This window comes from Neopelma chrysocephalum, unplaced genomic scaffold, assembly GCF_003984885.1.
Source record: "Neopelma chrysocephalum unplaced genomic scaffold, ASM398488v2 Primary Assembly neopelma1_380, whole genome shotgun sequence".
In the NCBI taxonomy this organism is placed as follows: domain Eukaryota; kingdom Metazoa; phylum Chordata; class Aves; order Passeriformes; family Pipridae; genus Neopelma; species Neopelma chrysocephalum.
The window spans coordinates 449,014-471,155 of record NW_020898044.1 but is presented as its reverse complement, the minus strand read 5'-3'; the positions used below and the strand labels follow the sequence as shown (position 1 = coordinate 471,155).

The window sequence follows — 22,142 nt, the reverse complement described above, 5'->3', positions numbered from 1 at the left end:
GGAATAAGGCAGAGCCCTGTGCCACCACTGAGTCCTGATGGAGACACCGTGCGTTGCCCATGTCCACAGCCCTCCGTGACTGTGAGGCCAGTTTGGGGTGGGGGTTTTTTCTCTCTTCCAAGGAAAAGGTGAATGAAAGGCTGGAAATGAGACAGTGATGTGCACTCACAGCTCAGACCCCTTGTGTCCTGAGCTGATCCCACAGCGTGGGCAGCAGAGCAGGGGGGGGGATTCTGCCCCTCTGCTCCACTCAGGTGAGACCCCCCTGCAGAGCTGCTCCAGCCCTGGGAACAACAGCACAAGGACGTGGAGCTGCTGGAAAGAGTCCAGAGGAGGTCCTGGAGATGCTGCCAGGGCTGGAGCCCCTCTGCTCTGGAGCCAGGCTGGGAGAGCTGGGGGGGTTCCCCTGGAGAAGAGAAGGCTCCAGGGAGAGCTGAGAGCCCCTTGCAGGGCCTAAAGGGGCTCCAGGAGAGCTGGAGAGGGACTGGGGACAAGGAATGGAGGGACAGTACAAGGGGGAATGGCTTCCCACTGCCAGAGGGCAGGGATAGATGGGATATTGGGAAGAAGAAATCCTTGGCTGGGAGGGTGGTAGGCCCTGGCACAGGTTGGGCAGAGAAGCTGTGGCTGCCCCTGGATCCCTGGAAGTGTCCAAGGCCAGGCTGGAAAGGGCTTGGAGCAACCTGGGCTAGTGGAAGTTGTCCCTGTCCATGGCAGGGGACTTGGAATGAGATGACCTTTAAAGATCCCTTCTCACCCAAACAATTCCATGTTTCTATCTGTGCCAAGGACAAGCTGAATGCCAGCCCAAAGCACTTCCCTTCCCCTCCGGCTCTGGCTCCGGGCTTTGCCGGGGTGCCCGGGACTGGTCAGCGTGGGAGGAACGGCAGAACTTGATCTCCCAGTGCATTTGCTTCCCAAATTCCTCCCGTCAGCTGCCGGCAGTGGGTCCCCGCGGGGCCCCGGCTCCGCAGCCTCTTCCCAAGCGCAGGACTCCCGGCTACAGGCATCTCCAGCGTGTCCAGGCAAATCCCTGCCATGCGGAGCGGGGATTCCCACAGCGGGAATAAGGCTTCACCCAGCGAAAACATCAAGCAGATCGGCTCCCTGCCTCATCTCATCGCTCAGGAATCCCGAGGTCAGGAAAGGCCGGCGAGTCCTCCCACGGCACCGCGTCAGGCCAGGAGCGAGGGATGCTCATCCCAGTGTCCCTGCTGTCACAGCGCGGGATGCTCATCCCAGTGTCCCTGCTGTCACAGCGCGGGATGCTCATCCCAATGTCACAGCGGCCGGGAGCGCGGGATGCTCGTCCCAATGTCCATGGGGTTGCGGGGTGCTCATCCCAATGTCCCTGCTGCACAGCACCCACCGCCATCCCTGTCCTGTCCCCACTGCCACCTCATGCCCCCAGTGTCATCTCCTGTCGCCATCGCCCTTGTTCCCACAGTCACCCCATGTCCCCACATCACCCCCTGTGCCCAGTGTCACCGTCCTGTCCCCGGTGCCACCTCTCGTCCCCACAGTCACCTCAAGCCCCCACTACCTCATCCCCCCGCCCCCAGTGCCACCCTCTGTGCAGCGTCACTGCATGTCCCCAATGCCTCCTCATGCCCCCGCAATCACTCTCTGCCCCGTCACTGCCCCCTATAAACTGTCCCTGTCCCATCCCGTCCCTCCGTCACCCCGTTTCATCCCCCCTTCACTTCCCCGTCTTCCCGTGTCACCCCCTCCCCTGTCAATGCCTGTCACCCCCCTCCCGTCACCTTCCCCGTTCCAAGCCGTCCCCCTGTCACCCTGTCACCTCCCCCTGTTCCCCCCCGTCCCCCTGTCACCCCCTTCCCTTGTCACCCGTGTCACCCCCTCTCTTGTCACCTCCCCCCTGTGTCACTCTGTCCCCCTGTCACCCCCTGTCCCCGGTGTCCGCCCTACCTGTGCCATCCCGTTCCCCTGTCACCCCGGTTCATCCCCCCATCCCCTCCCCCTGTCCCCCCGTGTCACCCCCTGTCACCCCCCTCCCCTGTCACCTCCCCCGTTCCACGCCGTCCCCCTGTCACCCCATCACCCCCTTCCCGTCACCCCCCTCCCTCGTCACCTCTCCCTGTCCCATCCCGTCCCGCCCTCCCCCCGTGTCACCCCCTCCCGTGTCACCTCCCCCTGTCCCCCCTTGTCCTCGGTGTCCCCCTCCCTTGTCCCCCCCCGTCACCCCCGTCCCTTGGCCCCGCCCCCGCTCTTGGCCCCGCCCCTTCCCGTGCCGTTACACCAGCCCCCCCCCCATTTGGCGCATGCGCAGCAGTCGCGGAGAAGCCGTGCCCGGCGCCGGGCGGGGCGGGGCGGCTCCATCCGGGTCCTGCCCGGGCCGGGCGGTGCGGGCGGCGCGAGCCCCGGCGGGACAGCGCGGCGGCGGGTGAGTGCGGGGGGGAGGGAGCCCCCTGGGGGGCCGGAGGACCGGGACCCCCCCGAGCGCCGCTGAGGGGGGCGGGGACCCCCCTCGGGACTCCCCTGTGGGGTGGGACCCCTCCCTGTGCCTTGTTCTGATGGGGAAAGGACCCCTCTCCATCCCCCCCTGTGGGCTGAGACCCCTCCCTGTGTCTTGTTCTGGTAGGGAAGGGCACCTCCTTTATCCCCTCTTTGGGCAGGACCCTCTCCCTGTGCACCCCTCTGGGGAGCAGGGTCGCTTCTCCATCCCCCCTGTGGGGTGGGACCTCTCCCTGTGCCGTGTTCTGTGGGGAAGGGACCCCTCTTCAGTCCCTCCGTGGGGCCGGGACCCCTCCGGTGCCTTGTTCTGTGGGGTTGGGTCCCTTCTCCGGCGCCCCTGTGGGTCCGGGATCTCTCTCTGTGCCTCGTTCTGTGGGGAAGGGCACCTTCTCCGTCCCCTCTTTGGGCAGGTCCCTCTCTCTGTGCCTTGTTCTGTGGGACGGGGCTCCTCCTCCAACCCCCCTGTGGGGCCAGGACCCCTCCCTGAGCCTTGTTCTGAGGGGAAAGGTCCCTTCTCTATGGGGTGGGACCCCTCCCCGTGCTTGTTCTGTGGGGCTGGGACCTCTCCCTATGCCTTGTTCTGTGGGAAAGGGTCCCTCCTCCATCCCCTCTTCGGGCAGGACCCCTCTCCCCGTGCCTTGTCCTGTGAGGTTGCGATGTGTCCCAGTGCCTTATTCTTGGGGAAAAGCTCCCTTCTCCATCCCCTCTATGGGATGGGACCCCCTCTGTGTCTCGTTCTGTGGGACAGGGCTCCTCCTCCATTCCCCCTGTGGGGCAGAGGCACCCCCTCCTCATCAGGGGGTCAGGCTGCCCTCCCTCTCTGACCCATGGGACAGGGACCTCCATGGGGCAATGGAGCAGCCCCCATGTCCCTACAGACCCCTAAAGGGAGACCCTCGGGGTGTCTGGGCTGTGCCTTTGGGGTGTCTGATAGCACTATAGGGGTGCCATAAGGTCCCCTTTGTGGGGCAGAGGGGACAGCAGGGACTGGGCCGTGGCCTGGGACCACATCCCCCGGGAGGGGGCTGGGGTGGCACAAAAGGACAGGGACGTGTCCCCACCCATCCTGCCTGGACCCCCTGGATGAGGGGGAGCTCCCGGGGGTCCCACCCCACGCTCTGCTCGGAGTCCCCAGGTCACCTCTGCTCCTGGTAGCAGCTGGCTGGGAATCAGACACGTCCCTTTGCTTTCCCGGGGCCGAGACAGGACGCTGCGGGTTTCTTCAGCTTTAAAAAAACAAACAAACAAACAAACGAAAAAAACCCCAACACCCAGAAATGGGAAAAGCTGCTTTTTTGGAGTTGCACGGGGGCTGCTGTTCCTGCCGTGCCGGCACGTCCGTGCCCTCCCAGCACCCGCCGCTTTCGCAGGGGACGTGCGTGGGTCGCTGGGGACTGAAAACCGACGGGTAAAAATGCACCTCCTGCGGTTTTGTGTGATATTTGTTTAGTTCAGCCTGTCTTTGTCTTAGCCGGGCTGCACGGCGGAGGGCGCACACACGGGTCTGGTCGCCCCCCGAGCGGCGCCGGCTCCGTGGGATGTGCCAGCGTGTGTGTCCGGGGGTTGTTTCCCCCCCCTTCCCGTGCACACCTTTGGCAGGAGGTTTGGATGACATCTTGCTCTGGCACGCTCCTCGCCTTTGATCTCCAGTTTCCTGCCATGGATAACGTGTTCGGCAACACGCGAGCCCGGCTCCGCAGCTGCCGGGGAGGGCGATGCGGGTGCCTCCTCGTCCCGGTTTTCTCCAGCTGACTCCTGCCTACAGCTCCCGGCTTTCCTTTGTCTCGGGTGCCGCCAGGACAGCCCAAGGATGCTCTGAACGGAGCAAAGCCGAGCACAACCCCCCCTCCCATCCCTTTGTTTCCAGGCGTTTGCGGGCTCAGCTGGTTTTACGCGGCGTTTCGTGTGCCCAGGCAGATAAACCGACTACTCAATGTCTTTTTTTTTTTTTTTGTTCTGAGTTATTTTGGGTGATTTAGTTTGCAGGGAACATATTCCAGCTGCAGGCTGTGCCGGAGGGATGCGGCAGCTTCCTAGAACGGGGTGAATTCACCAGAAGTGTAAGTGGAACATCTCGTGGTTGTCCTCTGGTGTCCTCCTCGGGTGAGCAGAGCCATAAGCTCTCAGCACCACGCTAAAATCAGGGATCACCAGCCCTTTTCCTGCAGAACTTTGACCCCGGTTTGCATGACTGGGGCTTTGGGGATGGTGAGCCCAGGGGAAGGTGAACAAAACCCAGGTCCAGGCTCAGCCCTGATGGCTGAAATCAGCCTTTATTTTTTTATCCTTGACTTGATAGAAATCAAAATACAAGTTTTAATATCATTATCATTATTTTTTAGATTCCTATTGCAGTTTCATTTCCCTCAGGTGTTGGGTGTGATAGCAAAACCATCACCTGAATTTGTTTGACTGCTTTTTTTTTTTTTATGACAGGTGTACACAAAGCACTTTGAGCGTGTCAAACAGCCCCTGAGTAAATCAGGTTGTTTGCTCTATTACTTTATTCATACAGGTTCAATGCTCCAGCTGATGCATCTGAAGTGCTGTGCCATCTGGAGCAAAAATTAAATACTAATTTGGCCCCTGGCCTGGAAAAATAACAACCCCGTGCCCTGCTAAGAGCTGGCAGTGGAAGGATAGAGCCCCTGACAGAAGAACTGCTTGGGGGCAATGTGGAAGGAGCCCAAAATGCACTAATTGAGGTATTTAAAAGATATTAAAAAAGGGAAAATAATGCTCCCAGTCCTGCGTGCCGGAAGTGGGCAGGAGGGATGATGTGATCCCGTTACCAAGTCACGGGGCTGATGCCCACAAATGACATCCTGGTCCTGAGTGGGTGGTGGAGCTGCTGGAGGTGGGTGTGGTGGTGATCTTCCTCATCTGCCAATCTTGCTGCTGAAGGAAACCCCCTCCACAGCCTCCCAGAGCTCTGCTTCACCACCTGCTCAGCTCAGGCTTGTGTATTTTTGTTCCCTGGTAAAAGTTTACACCATGGCTGTTGCATCCCAAGGATGGATTCCTTCTCCTCTCCAGCTGAGTTGGACACTCCAGGTCTGCTGGTTGGGTCGCTGGCGTTGCTGTTTGGTCAAAGGCTGTCTCAGATTTGGGAGGACAAGATGTGCATGTGGGTCAGCTGTGCTGGGACCTCTTGCTTCTGCAGCCCAGGCTCAGATCCACTCAGCTCCAGGTGTGACTGGAGACACCTGTGATGGACCAGCCGTGAAGGACACCTTGGGGTCAGCGTGCTCTGGATGTTCTGGGATCTGTCAGACCTTCAAACTGTGCCAAATGGAAATAAGAGGATGACTGCTGGTTGCCGCCACTGTTCTTGGCCAGAGGGTGGTCCTGGCCATGTCCTGGGGGCCAGGCAGTGATGGGGAGGAGGAGAAGGAGAAGGATTCCACAGCAAGGAAGTGGCAGAGCTGCTCCAGACTGAAACGGAACCAAGCCTGGAGATTCCACCCAAGAAGGACTGACTTCCAGCTGCTCTCCTGGCAGTGTGTGGATGTGTGGGATGATAGGACACCTGGCTTTGCTAAGAGGGCTTTTGTGCTTATGGACCATCTCTCCAGGTGTTTCCCCTTGGGTCACCCCTCTCAGCGACCTGCTGTCACCTTCACTTTGGCTGTGTGGCAGAAGATGTGTTGTGAGTGATTCACTCATAGCCATAAAACACCACGTGGATGTGGAAGGGGTGGAGAGAGGCACGGCTGGTGTTCATCTCCTCCACTCCCACCATCACCACCTGGAACCTTCTGCCTTGGGATGACATGGCTGAGACAAGGTCCTCTCCCACTGGATCAGACTCCTGCTGCACAGTAAACCCAAGCAACTCCACCCCTCGGGCCATGGCAGGAGGTGCAGATCCTTTTGGTGGTCCTCAGCCACCCTGGAACATCGGTGTGGAAGCCTGGAGGGCGTTTCTTTGGGCCTGGAAGCTCTCCTGGTCTCAGCGGTGGTTGGTGTGGCCGATCTGGGTTTGTTTATTTTTGTTTCCTGCAATCATTCCTCCAAGGGTTTGTTGACACAAGATAAGATCTATGGGCACAGACCAAACCTCCCCTGTCCCTGTTACCCTGGAATTGCTCAGAGTTGGGCTGGGAGTGGCCATCCTGCCCATGTCCCCACCCCAACTCGCTGACAGGGCTCTGAAGTGGCATCACTGATGACGTGATATGGGGCTTATCTGCAAGTGAGCCCAGTCATCGCCTGAGCCTGGCAGGTGCCCTGGCTTGGGTGAGAAACACCAGTGATCCCATGGAAAACGCGCTCCAGGAGAAGATCCAAACCCATGTGGCTTCACCACGGCCATGGGTGGTGGTGGTTTCCTTCCCGACTTGAGGAATGGGAAAGCCTCGGCATCTCCGTGGGCAGCGTATTGTTCCTCCGTGCCGGGACGCAGCAGTACCCACCGGGGATGGAGCTGCATTGGTTTTGGATGCCTTTCCCTGCTGGAGCAATAACACGGGCCATCCAAAGTGCTGTTTTTCTGCCTGTCTGGTTTAAATTCCGCCAAAGAGCAAAACCAAACCTAAACAGTTCCAGCCACACGTGGAGGGCTCCCGTGTCCTGCTCACAAACGGATGCAGTGCCAGAGGGATGGCAAGGGGAGACAAGAGCCTGGCCTGCCCTCGGTGCTGCAAGAGAAGTAAAAAGCCCCAGTGGCAATGCATGGATGGGCAGCAGGAGCTCATGGACCAAATTAGCTGCAACCAGCTGCCTCAGTGTAGCCAAAAGCTGACAGGTCTCGGGTTGCTCCGATGCTGGAGCTAAAGCTGGATCAGCCTGCGGAAAAAGCGGGCGAGATGCTGAGAATCAGGAGGAGGAGCAAGGGCTGGGCTGTGGGAAGCCCAGGCAGGGAAGTCCTGCTTTTTTTGCTCCAGCTCTGGGACTGTGAATGTGAGAAGCAAGTAGGAATGGCTTCTCCAGGTTTATTTTGGCTTTTTTTTGCTGTGTGTGAGTTTACATGACACCAGGGCTGCTGGCAACAGGTAGGATACCCCTGGCTCCGAGGGGGAAAAGGATCTTTGTGCTGGATAATCCTATTTGAGGGATAGTGTATTAGCCAGGTCCTTTGGTCTCCCTTCTCCGTGGAAGGGGTAGATGGAGATCCATGTGCAGCACAGACACAAGGGTCATCAATGTATTGGAAAACATGGAAGCGACCGAGAATGGTCTTATAGGAATTAGGACTTCTTCCCCAAAAAGGTGTTGGGATTGATAACCCAGCTGAAGTGCAACAGCACCAGTGCCCACAGCGTGGGCACCAACGGGAGGAGCTGGAAGCCACTGGGCATCAGGAAAGCTGTGACACAGTTGCTGTCACAGAGACATGTGGGATTGACTCATACCACTGGATTGCTGCAATGGATGGGGATAGACTTTCCATTATTTACCAGCAGCCCTGGCTAACTGGGGAGGTCCCAGCTGACTGGAAGTGAGTAGATGTGACACTCTGCCACAGGAAGGGCTCTAAGGAGGGTTTGGGGAACTACAGGGCTGTCAGTCCGGTGACAAGAGCAGATCACCCTGAGCCATCACGTACAGGACGACCAGGGGATCAGGCACAGCAAGCCTGGGTTTGGCACAGGCAGGTCCTGCCTGACCAACCTGATCTTCTATGACAAGGTGACCTGCTTGGTGGATGAGGGAGAGGCTGTGTAGGTGTGTCTACCTGGACTTTGGTAAAGCCTTTGACGCCACTGCTTCGTGGAAAGGGGTGTCCAGCCCTGGCATAGGCTGTCCAGGCCAGTGGTGAAGTCACCATCCCTGGAGGGGTTTAAAACCCGTGTGGACGTGACACTTGGGGACGTGGTTTAGTGGTGGCCTTAGCAGTGCTGGGTTAGCAGTTGGACTCGATGGCCTTAGAGGGCTTTTCCAAGCTAAACGATTCCATGATTCTGTGATTTTATTATCCCCTCGGAGGATTAATCTTGCCGCTAATGCAGCTTTTCACTTGCAAAGCGCCTTAGGAGGAAACGGTGCCAGGAGAGCGTTTGGAGAGAGAAACCGAAAGTGCTGAGCAGGAGGCAGCTGCCCTCCCGGTTCCAGCCGTGCCGCTATCGCTCTCTCTGCCTGTGGAATAACAGTGGTTTTCCCAGCTTCTTGGCTCATAGGAGTATTTCAGGGAAAATATAAGAGCTCCGTGGCCGTGCAGCTTCCCAGGACTGGGACCGGGGGGTTTCAGCTCTCCAGTCGGTCCGTTTGAATCCAGGAAGAGCAGCCTGGCAGGTAAGAAAGTGGGAGAAGCCGAATGCCCCATCCGAACTGGGTGGGAGGGAACGGAGTGTCCCACCTGACAACTTCCAACCCCAACAAATCCGCCCGACCGTCCTGCCTCCCTCCGACCGGGCTCTCGGAATTAAATCGCCGGCGTATCGTAAGGATCAAATTAAACTTCTCTGCACGCAGAGCTTTGTCTCGAGCAGGCAAATATTTCCGCGGCGCTTTAACGACTCTCGTTTTCCTATTGTTCCCTATAAAAACCCGTCGCCAGGCTGGGCTTCCCCCGGGGCGATTTCCTGGCTCAGTTCTAAACACAGCTGCCGGCTCGGGGTTTTTCTTTCGCTTTTCAGCTGAGAAGTGCCGGATTAAGACCCGACATCTTTCTCTCTTGGCGTGTGAGATAAAAGGCGATGCTTTTGGAGGCTGTGACAGTGGTGGCCATCCAAAGTGGGATGGGACTGTGCGACGTTGGGTGGTTTTGTGGCTGAATAAATCGGGATGAGCTGGAGCCCAACTGCTGGGAGCTCTCGTGGTTGGATGTCTGTCAGTTGAGCCCTTCACCCCGGTCTCGCTTGGCGTTCACACCAAAACACCCTCACCATTGTGCTGAGCGTTGTTTGGGGGCGGCACTTTGGCAGTAAAAGCAGGAAAAATGGATCATTTCCTCGTCTGCTGCTTTGCCTGGGGGTGCTGAGTTGTCATGTGCTTCTGACGGCTCTTGGGGCTTCTTCCTCTTTGTATCCTCCTCTTCTTCCTCCCGTCTCCAGCAGCCTCTTCCCCATGCAGCTGCCATCGATGCAGCAGGAGCAACGAGTCAGGGAGGTGATGGGAAAGGGCTGGGATGATTTGCAGCCAGGTGAGGGGGATGGAGCTGGAGACAAGCCTGGCATCAGGTGGTTTGTTCCAGCCTTGGATGCTAAAGCTGTGAGCAGGAATGTTGCAAGGAGTTAGGAATTGGGCTTCACAGGTATGGTGAGTATTTCCCCAAAGCCAAGCGGGTATTGTCTGTGCCTGAGGACTAAAAATGCTATGGTACTCCATAAAAATGGGCTGGAGAAGAGAGATTCTGCTGCTGTCCCATGAGGCACCTCCAAAAGGAGTGTTTTTAAGACAAGGTGATGAGTCCTGGTTTACACTGAGGTTGGAACTTGAATCTCTTAAAGTTTCTTTTTTGGATGGAATTTTAAAGAGGAAAGAAGGAAGCACTAACAGAAGTTTAGTTTCTTTCTTAGAAAACATCTGTTTTGTAACAGGAGTGGCTTTTCCTCACCAGGATCCCCTGAATCCTTTCTGCCTCCTTTAGATTTGATTTATCTCTGCTATTGATGTTCTAAATCAGAACATCCAACTTCGGAGCAAACCGTGCTTGGTCTCAAAACCCAGGTTGCATGTTGCCCACTTCATCTTCTAAATCAATTAATTTATTCTTCAGTATTATAAATTATTCATTTTGAGGGTAGCATTTGATCCCAGACTATTTCCACGAGGATGCTGTGTTATATTTTCCCACCTTATCAACCTGAGTCCTTTCTGCAAAGCCATGCAGATGGATGCTGCTGCCAGGCTGGGCACAACTTAGATTTTGTGTGAAATACCCAATTTGCTGCTCAGAATTTTGCCCTCTTTTTTTCTTATCATTAAAATAATGTTTTCCTAAGCCAGTGCAGAACAAGTCAGGAGTTTGAGATGGATTTTTTTTTTAAGCTGGAGCATCATTCCCATAAGATTGGACCTCAAAGATGGGTCATGATGTCCTGGCAGGTTGTTTGTTGGGATGGGATCCTTCCCTTAGGCTACTCTGGATGGGCTGACCAGGCTTGCCTTGGCTGCCCACATCACTCCAGACAACCCTCAGTGACGCTGTGCTGGAAATTCCCCTCTTCCACCCCAAAACCAGCCCCGATTTCTCTGCAAGGCCTCGCTGTGTGGCAGCCGTCTCTGCGGGCTGCTCCCTGCTTTTGTTTACATCTGGTAGAAAACTTCTTAAATTTCCTGGCAAGGGAGTAATTCTAATCCCTTTCAATGAGATCAACGGATTAGTGTCTCAGATGCTTATAAAATTGTGAGGATTAGCCGAGCCTCCCCCCGTTTTCTTTCTATGCCACGTAACATCATCGCCGCGTTTCAGGAGGGGGATCTCGGTGCTTGTTACCAGGAGCTGAACCAATTTCTAGGAGCCTCTGCGAATCAAAACGCTTAAACCCCGATGTCTTCATCCTCTCCCTCGCTCCCTCTGGATTTTTGTGCAATATTAGGGTGTTTTTCTCTTTTCTTCCAGCATCCCTGGCACCGAACCCCGGTAGCCGCTCGGCAGATACGTTGGGTTTGCGTGGCTTGGCTGCGTTGCGGCGCCCGTGCGGGTAAGTTGGGAGCTGAGCCCGAAGTTTTCCTTGGTAGAGACTTGCAAAATCACATCTTGAGAGGATCAGGTGCCCAAAACGATGTTCTTTCATGAGGTTGCCCCTCATTTCAAAGGATTCAGGTTTTTGTGGTCCATCCCCAGAGGGGAACGGCGCTTCTGGGCCGACGGGATGTTCTCACCTCGGCTTTTGGGAGCGATGGGAGCGGGATGAAACTCCCCACACCCACATTCTTGCATCCTCTTAATTACAACCTGTGCTTTCATTAGGAGTGATCCCTAACCAGCTGGAAAGGAGGGAGGGTTTGGTTCAAACCCTGTTGCTCCGTGCCTTTTCCCGCAGGGTGTTTTTTCAACGCCGTCTCTCCCGGGTCGGTGGCTGCGCGGTCGCTTGACCTGTGTGAGCAAAGTGATCCCGGGCTGCCGAGTGGTGGGAGCTCCGAGCCAGGAATTCCTGGCCCTGGCCCAGTATAGTTTCAGAGGCGAGCTTTTAAATATACACAAAGACAAGCTCATAATTTCCACTCTACTAATGAGGCCACGGCGCTTTCATTGAAATGTGCCAATAGCTGCCGTGGTGGTATTTTAGCAGCCTTGTACTGTGAATCCAAATGTGATTTAACATGGCAGCCCCCACAGAGCAGAGGAAAACTGGCTTCTCCCGCTGAATTTCAATGATGCTGCTTGGCAGTGCTTCCTGAAAATCCCCTTGGTGGTGGGACCTTTCCATGTGTTTCATCTCAACATGGCTTTTCCCCTTGGTGAAGATGGGCAAGGGTAGGGAAGAGGTATAATGATATTTTAGAAAGGTAAAGTCTTTAAGACTGGGTTTAAAAGATGTGTGGCTGGTTAGTGCAAGGCAGTGATTTAATAACCTGGCTGGCAGGAAATATCATTAAATCACAGTAAAAAACTGAACGTGAGGGCTCCCAGACATCATGTTCTCTCTTGACCTTTAAAAAGCCACTTGAAGCCGCCAGCCTGCTCGTTGCTAAACCCCCTCCTTAGTGCCACTCATATATTTTCCCTTCTAGGAGGCGATTCAGTGCCTGGGAATTTGTAGAGATATGACACTAAACTCTTACACACCAGAAATTCCCGCTGGTAGTTTTTAGCTTTGTAACTTTGAAGTTGTTTTGAAAATATTTAGCAGGTTTTTTTCAGTTGGTTGCAAGAAAAAGGTAAATTTTGAGTAACTTTCTCTAAAGTTGTTTGTTTTCCTTTTTCGTTTTTAAACATCAGCAGCACGGCTGTAAATTGGTGTTTTGCTTATTGAGGGCTCAATTTATGAGGACTCGTGTAAGAAGCAGCGTCCTTGGGCAAAGGAAGGGTGGGAGTAGGTGATGCTGAAAATTCACACCTGGCTGTCCATCACCTCCTGGTTGCATTCCCCAGGGTGTGGGTGTGCCTGGATTTTAGAATCATGGAATGGTTTGGGTTGGAAGGGACCTTAAAGACCACCGAGTCCCACCCCCTGCCAAGGAACCCGTCCAACCTGGCCTTGGACACTTCCAGGGATCCAGGGGCAGCCACAGCTTCTCTGCCCAACCTGTGCCAGTACTTCATTGAGGTCCCTTGACTTTATGCATCCCACTAAGGTCTGGCCATAATTTTGGGAGAACAGGGAAGAAGGACAATATCCAATGGCATCACACTCAGTGCTGAGACTCTGATAGAGGAGGAGATGCACATGTTGGGTTTGTGTTTCTCTCCAAGCACCTCACTTGGCTATGCAAGTCTGGCAGTTCCATTTTCCATTTCCAGCTAAATTTTGAGGGGTTTGCCATCCTTGTACCCACCTTTCTTGTGCCAGTCCCATAGAAGTGAAGCAGTTTGTGTCCTGTATCTGTGACTCCCAGGAGGTTTTTTTGCTGGACTCTATAAAGCATTGCAAAACCTTCCCAGTCTCTCTTAGCAGTGTAGAAGGAATGATTAAAAAAACCATTCCCCTAAATCCCAGTACTTGGATTAAAACCAGGGAAGGATAGGCTGACTCTGCAGCTCATTTTTTGGAAGTATTAGGAAAAATTGCCAATGGCAGTGACGTGGCATTAGTGTGAATTCCCAGCAGGCTGAGTTTTGGGGTGGTTTAGGTTTTCCCAAAGGCTTTTTCAGGCTCTCAGCATTATGAAATACAAAGTGGCTGGATCAGCATGGGTTTTGGGGAATGGCTGCTCCGTGGGATTTTTTTAGTGACTTTTTCCCGGTATCCAGTCACCAGCTTTGTAACTCTTCCCATCCAGCTCCTTCTTCTCCTTAGTTTTTACCACAAATATAAATGGGGCAATTAAAAGGATCCGTGGAGAGCATTCCTGAGGACTGAAATCCAGGATCTGGGAGCAGACGGCAGCAGCATAAAGAGGAATTCTTCCCTCTCTGGCCTCATGCTGCTTTTCCACCACAAGGCTTTACAGCCATCTGGATCCCCTTTCAGATTATGCCCCCCCCTCCCAAAAATCCATAACCTAGCAACCTTATTTAGTGTAAACGAGAGCATTATGCCTTCCTGCTTCCAAATTTGTGCTTGGCTCCTCCGACTGCCTTTATGGGACGGCTGCTGTGATCCCATCGCCAGCACAGGGTGCCTGTCTCCAGCAGGATTTTGTAGGATTATTGAGTCCTGAGTGTTGCACTTATTATTTTTTTCCCCATTAAAGGAGCTTAGAAAACAGAGGGGGAAAAGGGTTTCAGGAAGTTGTGTTGTCCATCTGCTTCTCGATATGAAAGAGTGGAGAGGGCAAGTTACTCTTTGGCTCCACGGAAAGCAATTGGCTTTGGTTCAGCCTTGAAGACTTGATCAAAGTGGGATTTTTTTCTTCCAGATGTGATATTTTGGGAGTCCCTATTGCTTCCCCCAGCTCTGTGTCATCACCCAGGGATTTTCAAATTCCCTGGAGCGTTTTACACCAATTTCTCTGCTCTGACCCTTCAGCTGCGTAGGCTGAGTGTTTCTCATGGAGTTTCCAGCTTGCTTTCCCCAAGGATCCTCTTAATTGAGGAAAACTGCAAACCAGGAAAAGCAGCCACAAATGAAGGTGGAAGATTATTCCCACCAAATTAAGCAACAGGGACAAGGGAGCTGCAAGTTGTGGTGTGAGGCTGCCCACCCCTGTGGTGATGTCTGTGCTCTCATTGCTCTGCTTGGGCTAAAAGGCACCCAAATTTAATAATATGTGTGATATTAAATTTTTTTAGCGTGGGATCCCATTATCATCAGTCCTTACAGGGAACCAGGGGCTGCTGCCTTCTCCTTTCACCCCGTGAGCACAAGCAGGGCTGGGGGCAGGAGGAGGCAGCGGCACATCCTTTCCCACCACACTTTCGGGAGGAAGAGTGAGCTCAGCAGGTCGTGACGTTGGAGCTGCGTGCCGGGAAAAAGGGGAAAAAAGTAATTACAAATCCCCAGGGCCAAAGGGGGAAAATTCCTCCAGTGTTGTTTCATCTCCGAGCAGTGAGTTGAGCCGTCCTGGGGCAGCCTGTGTGCACCCTTCCGAGCGAGGAGCTGCTGGCTCTGCTTCACACCCTCCTGAGAAGTCACTTCCAGCTCCCATTTCTGATGGGAGCCTGAGCAGGGCTGCCCTCCAAACTCTGCTTCCCCCTCCTCCAGACAGGATTAAAAAGCGCCATTGATTTTTATTTTTTTTTTCTGTTTATTTTTGCCTGTTTTCCTGGAACTTGCAAAATCAGCCCTGAGCAAACCTCTGGTTTGCTTTTCTAACGGCTCTGGGAGAAAACTTTACTTTAAATTGGGTGATGGGAGCTGCAGCTGCCCCATGTCTGCACGTTCCTCTGCCAATGGCAGCAAAAACATTTTCCCATTTAAGGGTTCTCTTCAGTCTTAAGGTTCTGGCTTGCTGGAAATGTCAGTGGTACCAGTTGCGCCGCCGGGTGTTTCTTTCCTTAAAAAGACTTCCCTATTCTTTTCCAGTGGCTGATTGCTTTGGCACATTGTCACATCACTCTGTGTCCCCTGCCCGAAGGCAGTGGAGAGGGTTAAGGCTTTGTGTTTGGTGTCGGCCAGCCAGGGAATGCAGCCAGGATATTTCCTGATTCTCATTCAAAAAAAGCATCGGATCCGCTCTTGGGGAGAAGGGATCAAAGGTCTGAAGCGATTTGTGGTTGGAGGTCGGTTTGGTCTCTTGGTTGTCCAGGCACACAAAAACCCACCACCACCCCCCAGACCTGCACACGGCCAAAATGGGTGAAACAAACAGGTTTTTGTTCCATTTGACGCCCAAAAATTGTTTCTGTCACTGCTGGTGGTGCTGCATCGCCCCATCCGAGCTTTGCTGGATGTCTGCACGACTCTGCCTGTGATGTGAGGGACTTGTTGGGATGCTCCCCCTTCCCAGCAGATTAATCCCACTAATCAGTAACACTGCCAAGCCCTGTGCCATCGCTCACGCTCCTTCACTCACTGCCAGATGTTTGGAATGAAGGATGTGGGTCAGGTTGGATGCTCGGAGCTGGCCCTGGATGCAGCACCATCCCCACGGTAGCATCGTAGCTCTATAAAATCACAGCATGCCAAGAGTTTTTGCTTTCCCCCCACTCTTAATCCGGTTGTTCCCTGGTTTCAGACACCAAAGGCCATCGCTCCCACCTGGAGCACTGAGATTTCCCCTCGCTCCATCCCGGGAAAAGGCAGGGCGACAGCAGTGCTGGTTCGGGGCTGGCTCTGCAGCTGCCTGTGATTTTCCCATCGCTGCGGATCCTGGCGCTGGACCAGCTCCAGAGATGGAGCTGAAGGAAATTCCTTCCAGCTGCTTGAGGTCAGGGCTTCGCTTTGCTTTTGGGGTTCACGAGGGGGATTTTTTTGCCTGCGAGTTAAACGCAGGCGTCTCTGGCCGCTGCTTCTTAACACCTGGAAAAATCCTTTTCTTTTAAATATTATCCTGCTACTCGTAGCCATTAAATAACCTTCCTGTGGAATCATTCCATGGAAGAATACCCCGCTTTGCAGCACAACTTGGGGCTGTTTCAGAAAGGTCTTGTCAGCTGCTCCCAGTTTAACTTTCAACCGAGTTAATAAGGCTTTTGGTTAAACCTGTCTGAAACACGTTGCGAAACGCCTTTGAAACTTGAGACGCCGTTCACGCCCGCTTGAAATCTTTCCCATCGATAAAATGTTTCGACTTCGAGTTTGGCCATGGCTTAGCATTCGCTCTTCCCCGAGATTCGTGATTTCAGACCTGCCTGTGTCTGGCTCTGCTGCGTTTTTAAAGCTCAGTGTTTCCTGGAGATGAGTTGGCCTCGCCAGCCTGGCTGATGGGATGCTGCTCAGACCAACAGCTTCATCCAGTTTCCCCAGTTGATGGCTGAGATCCAGTCTGAGTTTGCTTTGAATCCCTGCAGAGAAAGTTGTTTTTCTTGAAAACATAACTTAAATCCTTCTAAAAATGGGGTTTTATTCACAACAGCAGAGGCAGAAGCCACCCCTCCACCCTGTGCATGGGCTGTATTTAGGTATGATGATGCACAGCACTTGCCTGGCCCCTTTGTGCACTGATGTTATAAATAAATAATAATAAAACTTTTGAAAAGAGGACAAGCAGCTCCTTTTAATAAGTAAAAACCCAAGAAGGAGCACACAGTTCAAATCCATGTGGCAAAGCAGCAGGAAAGCAAAAATCTGCGGCTTTCAGCCCGTGGGTGATGCTCATGGCATCACCTACAGCGGCGTGCCTGGTGTCACCCTCCCTGCTCAGGGATTCTGCCTCACTCCCCTCCTCCCTGCCTCAGTGTCTCTACCTGTGAGAAGATAATTGCCTCCCTCATTAATCCCTCTGCCATCTCTGAGGGACGCTCTGGGTGAGAGGTTGGCCCTGCGCATTAAGTGCTCACTCTGGCTCTAATGGGGATTAATTTGGCGACGTGGCTTCTGGTGGTTTGCCTTTAACAGCCCAAGGTGTAATCAAAGGGCTGGGACGCTGGCGAGCTCAGGCTGACCTGTAACACTCCCTTCCTGACTGCTCGATAGCCCATTAACCACAACCTGGCTTTTAATTAAAACCCGTTTTTGTCCTCGCTGGAGAAACTCGGACGTGCTTGGTCCCACGTGGCTGAGACACTGGAGGGTGGAAGGAAGGAGACGTGGAGCTCAGGTTGTTCTGCCTTGTGGCATTGCCCCCTCTGGCTCTCTGCATCCCAGCACACTTGTTCCTTGTTATGCTCTATATGCTACAGAATCACAGAATCGTGGAATGGTTTGTGTTGGAAGGGACTGTAAAGACCATGTTGTTCCAACCCCCTGCCACGGACAGGGACACCTTCCACTATCCCAGGTTGCTCCAAGCCCCATCCAACCTGGCCTCGAACACTTCCAGGGAAGGGACAGCCGCAGCTTCTCTGGGAAACCTCTGCCAGTCCCCCTTTCCTATGTGCAGCTTGTGCCCCCCGTTGTGGGGGATGCAGGGACCTCCTGGGAGCCGTGGGTGTCCCACAAGCATCATCTCCCCGCTCTGAGATTCCTTGGCCACGGAGAGAGCAACAGGGAGGCTTTTGTTCTGCACCAGAAACTTCTCATCCTTCTTTATGCCTCTTTTTTTATTTCTTTTGGCTGCTCTCTCGCAAATCTGAAGCAGATTAAAATGCAGTTCCTCCCCCCCACACTCGCCTTAAAAAAACCCAACCCCAAAGCTTGGCTGCTTGGAATCATCAGATTTCACTGGAGTCTTTTAAAGTTAACAGTTTCCTGGATCCTGGGCAGGATAACTGATTTTCCCCCTTTAACCTTTGTGTTTTTTGCTGTAACATTTCTCAGCTGTTGCAGCAGGAGGGAGGGAGGACCAGGGCAACTCCGATGTGGAAAAGGTTATTCCATGTGGGTGTTGGATGAATCTGGTGTGGGACTCGCTGGACTTGCACCGTGGGGGACTGAAGGGTTGTCCTGGGAGGCTGAGCCCCCACGGCATGGCCGGCAGGTAGGTCATGGCTGCATCGGTGATGTCCTTTTGAGACAAAATATTTGGGAAGTGGTTCCATTGGAAGGAGAGAGTAGGATGCTGGGAGTGGGTCGGAGCTCCGTTTCTGCCAACTGTTTGTTTGCCAAGGGCTGTGATGGTTTTGGGGACTGGTGCAATAGCGGCACAGCTCAGGTGCGCACAACCGTCAGGAATTTTTCAGGCTTCATGGGATTTGCTGCCCTAAATGCAGCCTGGATCCTCCTTACCCACTGCGTCTGCCATGGAATCTCCTGGTGGAATTGCTGAGCCAAAACCCTGGCTCTGATCAGGAGAGCATCAGAAGTTAAAGGAGTTGTAAAGGAGAGAAAAATGATGGTCCTGCGCCGGTTGGTTTTGTTGCCTCTTTTCCAAGAGTTGTCTCTCTTTCCTTGCAAAAGAACCATCCGGAACTTTCCCAGGTGGAGGACTTTTCTCCGGGGTGGTTGAGGGGCTGGAGGCGGCCGACCTTGGCCGACGCTGGTGATTATCAGCACGAGCCCCAGGGCGAGGTGGGGCAGCCAGAACCTCGTCCTGCAGCCGACACATCCTCGTGCTCTGAGCGTGACCGAGGGGAGTCCCTGAACCGTCCAAAGACTCCTTTGACCCAGGAAACAGAGCGAGGCTGAGAACCAAACCCAACCCCTCTCCGTGATGCCGAGCTGCGCATTAACTCCGCCGGAGCCGGGAACAAAGGTTTTGGGGGCTGGTTTGGGCTTTTTTTTTTTTAATTTATTTGCAAAGCAAACCAGCTCAGCGGAGCGGAACAAGCGTCGGTGGAGGAGCGGGAGCTGCCGGGTGGTTGCTGGGCTATAAAATCCCATCCCCACCGGCGCTGGCAGGGGTATGTGCCGGCTCCCCGAGCTCTTGCAGCGTTTCCACGTTGGCCGGGAGAGGTTCTGAACATGCGTGTTGGTCTCTGGAGGCTTTAATCAAATCCAGGCTCTACCAGAAGTCGCCTCGAAACTTCCAGCGAGCTGAGGAAACTGAAAGCAGCCGGAGCAAGGAGGCTCCTGGACGGGTGTTCGGTGCCTGTGGGAATGCTGCCTGTGGTGAGGGGATAGAGCCTGTGGGGCAGCCGGGATGAAAGGTGAGTCTGCTCCCGGAGATTATGGTGGGAAGACAGAGGAAAGCCCAAAGGGTTCGGCAAAAAAGAGACCTCAAGGGGAAAAAGAGATTCAGGAGTGAGGATGGTGCTTGAAGGGACACTCAGAGGACACTCTGATTTCGGAGCATCGCTCCCTGGCACGTTTGGGTTGAGATCCTGCATTTTCCCCATTGTCTTCTCACCCCGTGCAAAACGAGGAGCTGTGCAATTGCTGTGCCGTCAAAAACTCCCCGCTCCAGGGGAGGCTTTTGTTATCCCTCGGTGATTTTATTTGGCAAACAGCATTCAGACTGCAGGTACTTTCCTTGCTTGTTGCCAAACTTCATCGCGCGCCGCGTCCAGCCCTCTCCCGTGGGCAGAAGGGAAAACAAGGTGTATTTTGTAACTTCCTTTTCTGAGCTGGGGGCGGGGGAACTCTGTGCCTGGCCAGCGACGGTTGGGCTCATCCGAGGGCGAACGGCTCAGGGAACGATGGAAAGATAAGGAATAATAAATAAGTGCAATTAAAATCCTGGGGGGGGGAGACGGTACACCGCAGTCGTTATCCCAGGCAGCTGCTCGGGGTTTAACCGGGGCTCTCCGAGGGGAGGGAGGTTCTGGTCACGCGTCCCAGGCGTGGTACGTGACAGCCAAAATCGCCGCGCCTTCCTCTTGGCCGCCGGTGCCTCGGGGTTTTCCTGGGGGGTTGTGCTGGGGAGTTAAAGCTGAAACCTGCAAAAACGCTCTTAAACCACCAAACCCGGATCTCACACGGGAAAACAAACAAAGCCTCTTTTACAGACTCCATAGTCTCCCTGTGATTTCTCTCGGTGGTGCTGCTGTATGGCCTGGGAATGTCCGTGTCCTCTCCTTTCTGTTGGCGATGCACTGGATGCCAGACCCTCAATGGTTTTGGAGGGGGGATTCTAAGGGATGAGGAATCGATCTTGGAAACTGCTGGAGGGGAAAGGAAGGAAAAACTGCCTTGTTCCGAGGCTTTCTGACTGCTTTCTGTATTTTTACCCCGTTACTGAGGGGTTTGAGGGACACTAGGGTTGCTTGGATGCAATTCCCAGCCATCCATCTGATGCAGCGTTTAACTGGAAGGGTGACGTGTGTAAGGAAAATAGCTGGAGGAGAAGCTCACAGCGGGAGAGGGAAAATCCCAGCGCTGGCTGATCCAGCACTGCTTTGTTTTCAGGCTTACCAAGCTGGGGGCTCAGTTTTGGGCAAGGATGGCTTCACCTCGGAGGGGGACGAGTGAAAAGTCATCTCCTTCCCCCTCTGCCTCCCTTTGGAGGGACTGCTGGTCTCCAGAGTGCATCCTGAAGGAGCCTTACATCCATGTGTTTTCTCCCTGTCTCCACAGCCTACCCATGAGCTCGGACTTCCAGCATTACAGTTTCAGGATGCCGAACATCGGGTTCCAGAACCTTCCTCTCAACATATACATCGTGGTTTTCGGCACGGCCATCTTCGTCTTCATCCTCAGTTTGCTCTTCTGTTGCTACTTGATCAGGTAAGGGAAGGCTGTAAGAGGAGTGTTCCCCAAGAGCTTCCCTGGTTCTGAGCCTGCCACTGATCCCTCTCCATCCCAAGAAAAGGGCGGCATCATCTTATCTTCCCGTGAACCTGACGCCCCACGAGGCAGTCACATTATCCACTTAAAAAAACCAGGAGATACACGTGTGCTCAAGCAGGCATGGAATCAGAAAGCCTGGGAAGGGACGTTTTACGGTCCCTGCTTTCTGCTTAATGTTTCAACACGTTTGCCTCTGTAATGAGTAACTCGTGTCCCATGTGCTTAAGGAATGTTTAATACCTGCTCCGTTGGTTATTGGACACAAATTGCTCCTTCAACAGCGCAGTTTGGAGATTAATGATGCAGAGTTGATGTGTTAATCTGAGCGATGGGGAGCGGGACGGGAGGGCCAAAGGTTGTTCCAGTTTGGGGCTTATTTTAATTATTTTATGGGCCGTTGGGGAGATTGTTGGGCTGCTAATTGAGAGGAGAAAACTCTTCCTGCCGGAGGGAAAACAAAAGCCAAGTGGGGGAAAGTGCAGTGCCTGGGGATTGAGGTGGTCAAGGTGTGCTGAGAACCCGGGATGGGGGCTGGCTGCACCTCTCCCTGTGGCTGGGAGCAGAGGGCATCACTGCCAGCAGTGGCAGCCAAAGTCCTGTGTGCCCAGAGCTCTCCTCTCCAGCTTTTCCATCCCCTTTCCCTTCCCTCTGGCTTTTCAGCTGGCCCCAGCTCCCTGCTTGTCATACATTCATTGCATCCCCTCCCTCTGTCCCCATGAGACAGATTCCCAGTCTCTCCTTGCACCATGGAACCCTGCTCACAGCAGCCATTCCCACCAGGTTTTTTATCCAGAAGGTGCTAAAAATATTCTGTCCTGCTTTCGTAGACCTGGGAAGCGAGATTTCCATGTCACCTTCTAAATACTTGATAATTTCCACCCATTTTCAGCTCTGTACGAAGCAAAACCTCATAAAACATGCAGATGAGCCCAGAGTCAAGTTTACCCAGGGGTGATTTGGGCTGCATGGGCATCGTATCTTAATTTTTTTTCCATGATTACGCACAAGAAAAAGGTGTTTTAAGGTGCAGCACATCTGTCCATCCTGGTAGACAAGGTGGTTGTTCCCATTAACATCACGGTGCTCGATGTTAACAAGGTCTGTGCTGGGATTTGCATCCAGCGTTTGCATTTTAACTGGGACACCAGTGGGAGGGGATGCAAGATAAAAAAATAGACCAAAGGTGTTCAGAAGGTTCAGGTGGAGCTTGAATCCATACGGCTCACCTGGAAAATGAAGTGGTGTTTTGGGCTTCGAGAGTATTTTCCTGGGCACCAGGTCTCGCTGGGTGTGTTCTGCCCCAAAGAAGGAATAACAAGGAGTAATGTCTGGAAGGTCAAGCCAGAAAATCTTTAAATATAGAAGCTGGAGGCGTGTTGCAAGAGAGAGGGTGAGTAACCGGTGAAAGGAGCCAGCAAGGAAGTGGCAAGTCCTGTGTCTCTTCACGTCTTTAAATCAAGACCGAGGACC

At 53.7% G+C, this 22,142-nt stretch overlaps 1 protein-coding gene across 1 annotated transcript; it reads left to right on the top strand.

Moving 5' to 3' along the window:
* Window positions 1–1,038: 1,038 nt before the first annotated feature.
* LOC113979056 lies at window positions 1,039–21,168 on the top strand. The gene is made up of 6 exons (XM_027706501.1): window positions 1,039–1,152; window positions 2,291–2,404; window positions 4,455–4,535; window positions 10,982–11,063; window positions 17,826–17,985; window positions 20,460–21,168. The coding sequence occupies exons 1-6, from the start codon at window positions 1,039–1,041 to the stop codon at window positions 20,611–20,613; spliced, it is 705 nt and encodes a 234-aa protein (XP_027562302.1). The 3' UTR covers window positions 20,614–21,168.
* The last annotated feature ends 974 nt before the right edge of the window (window positions 21,169–22,142 follow it).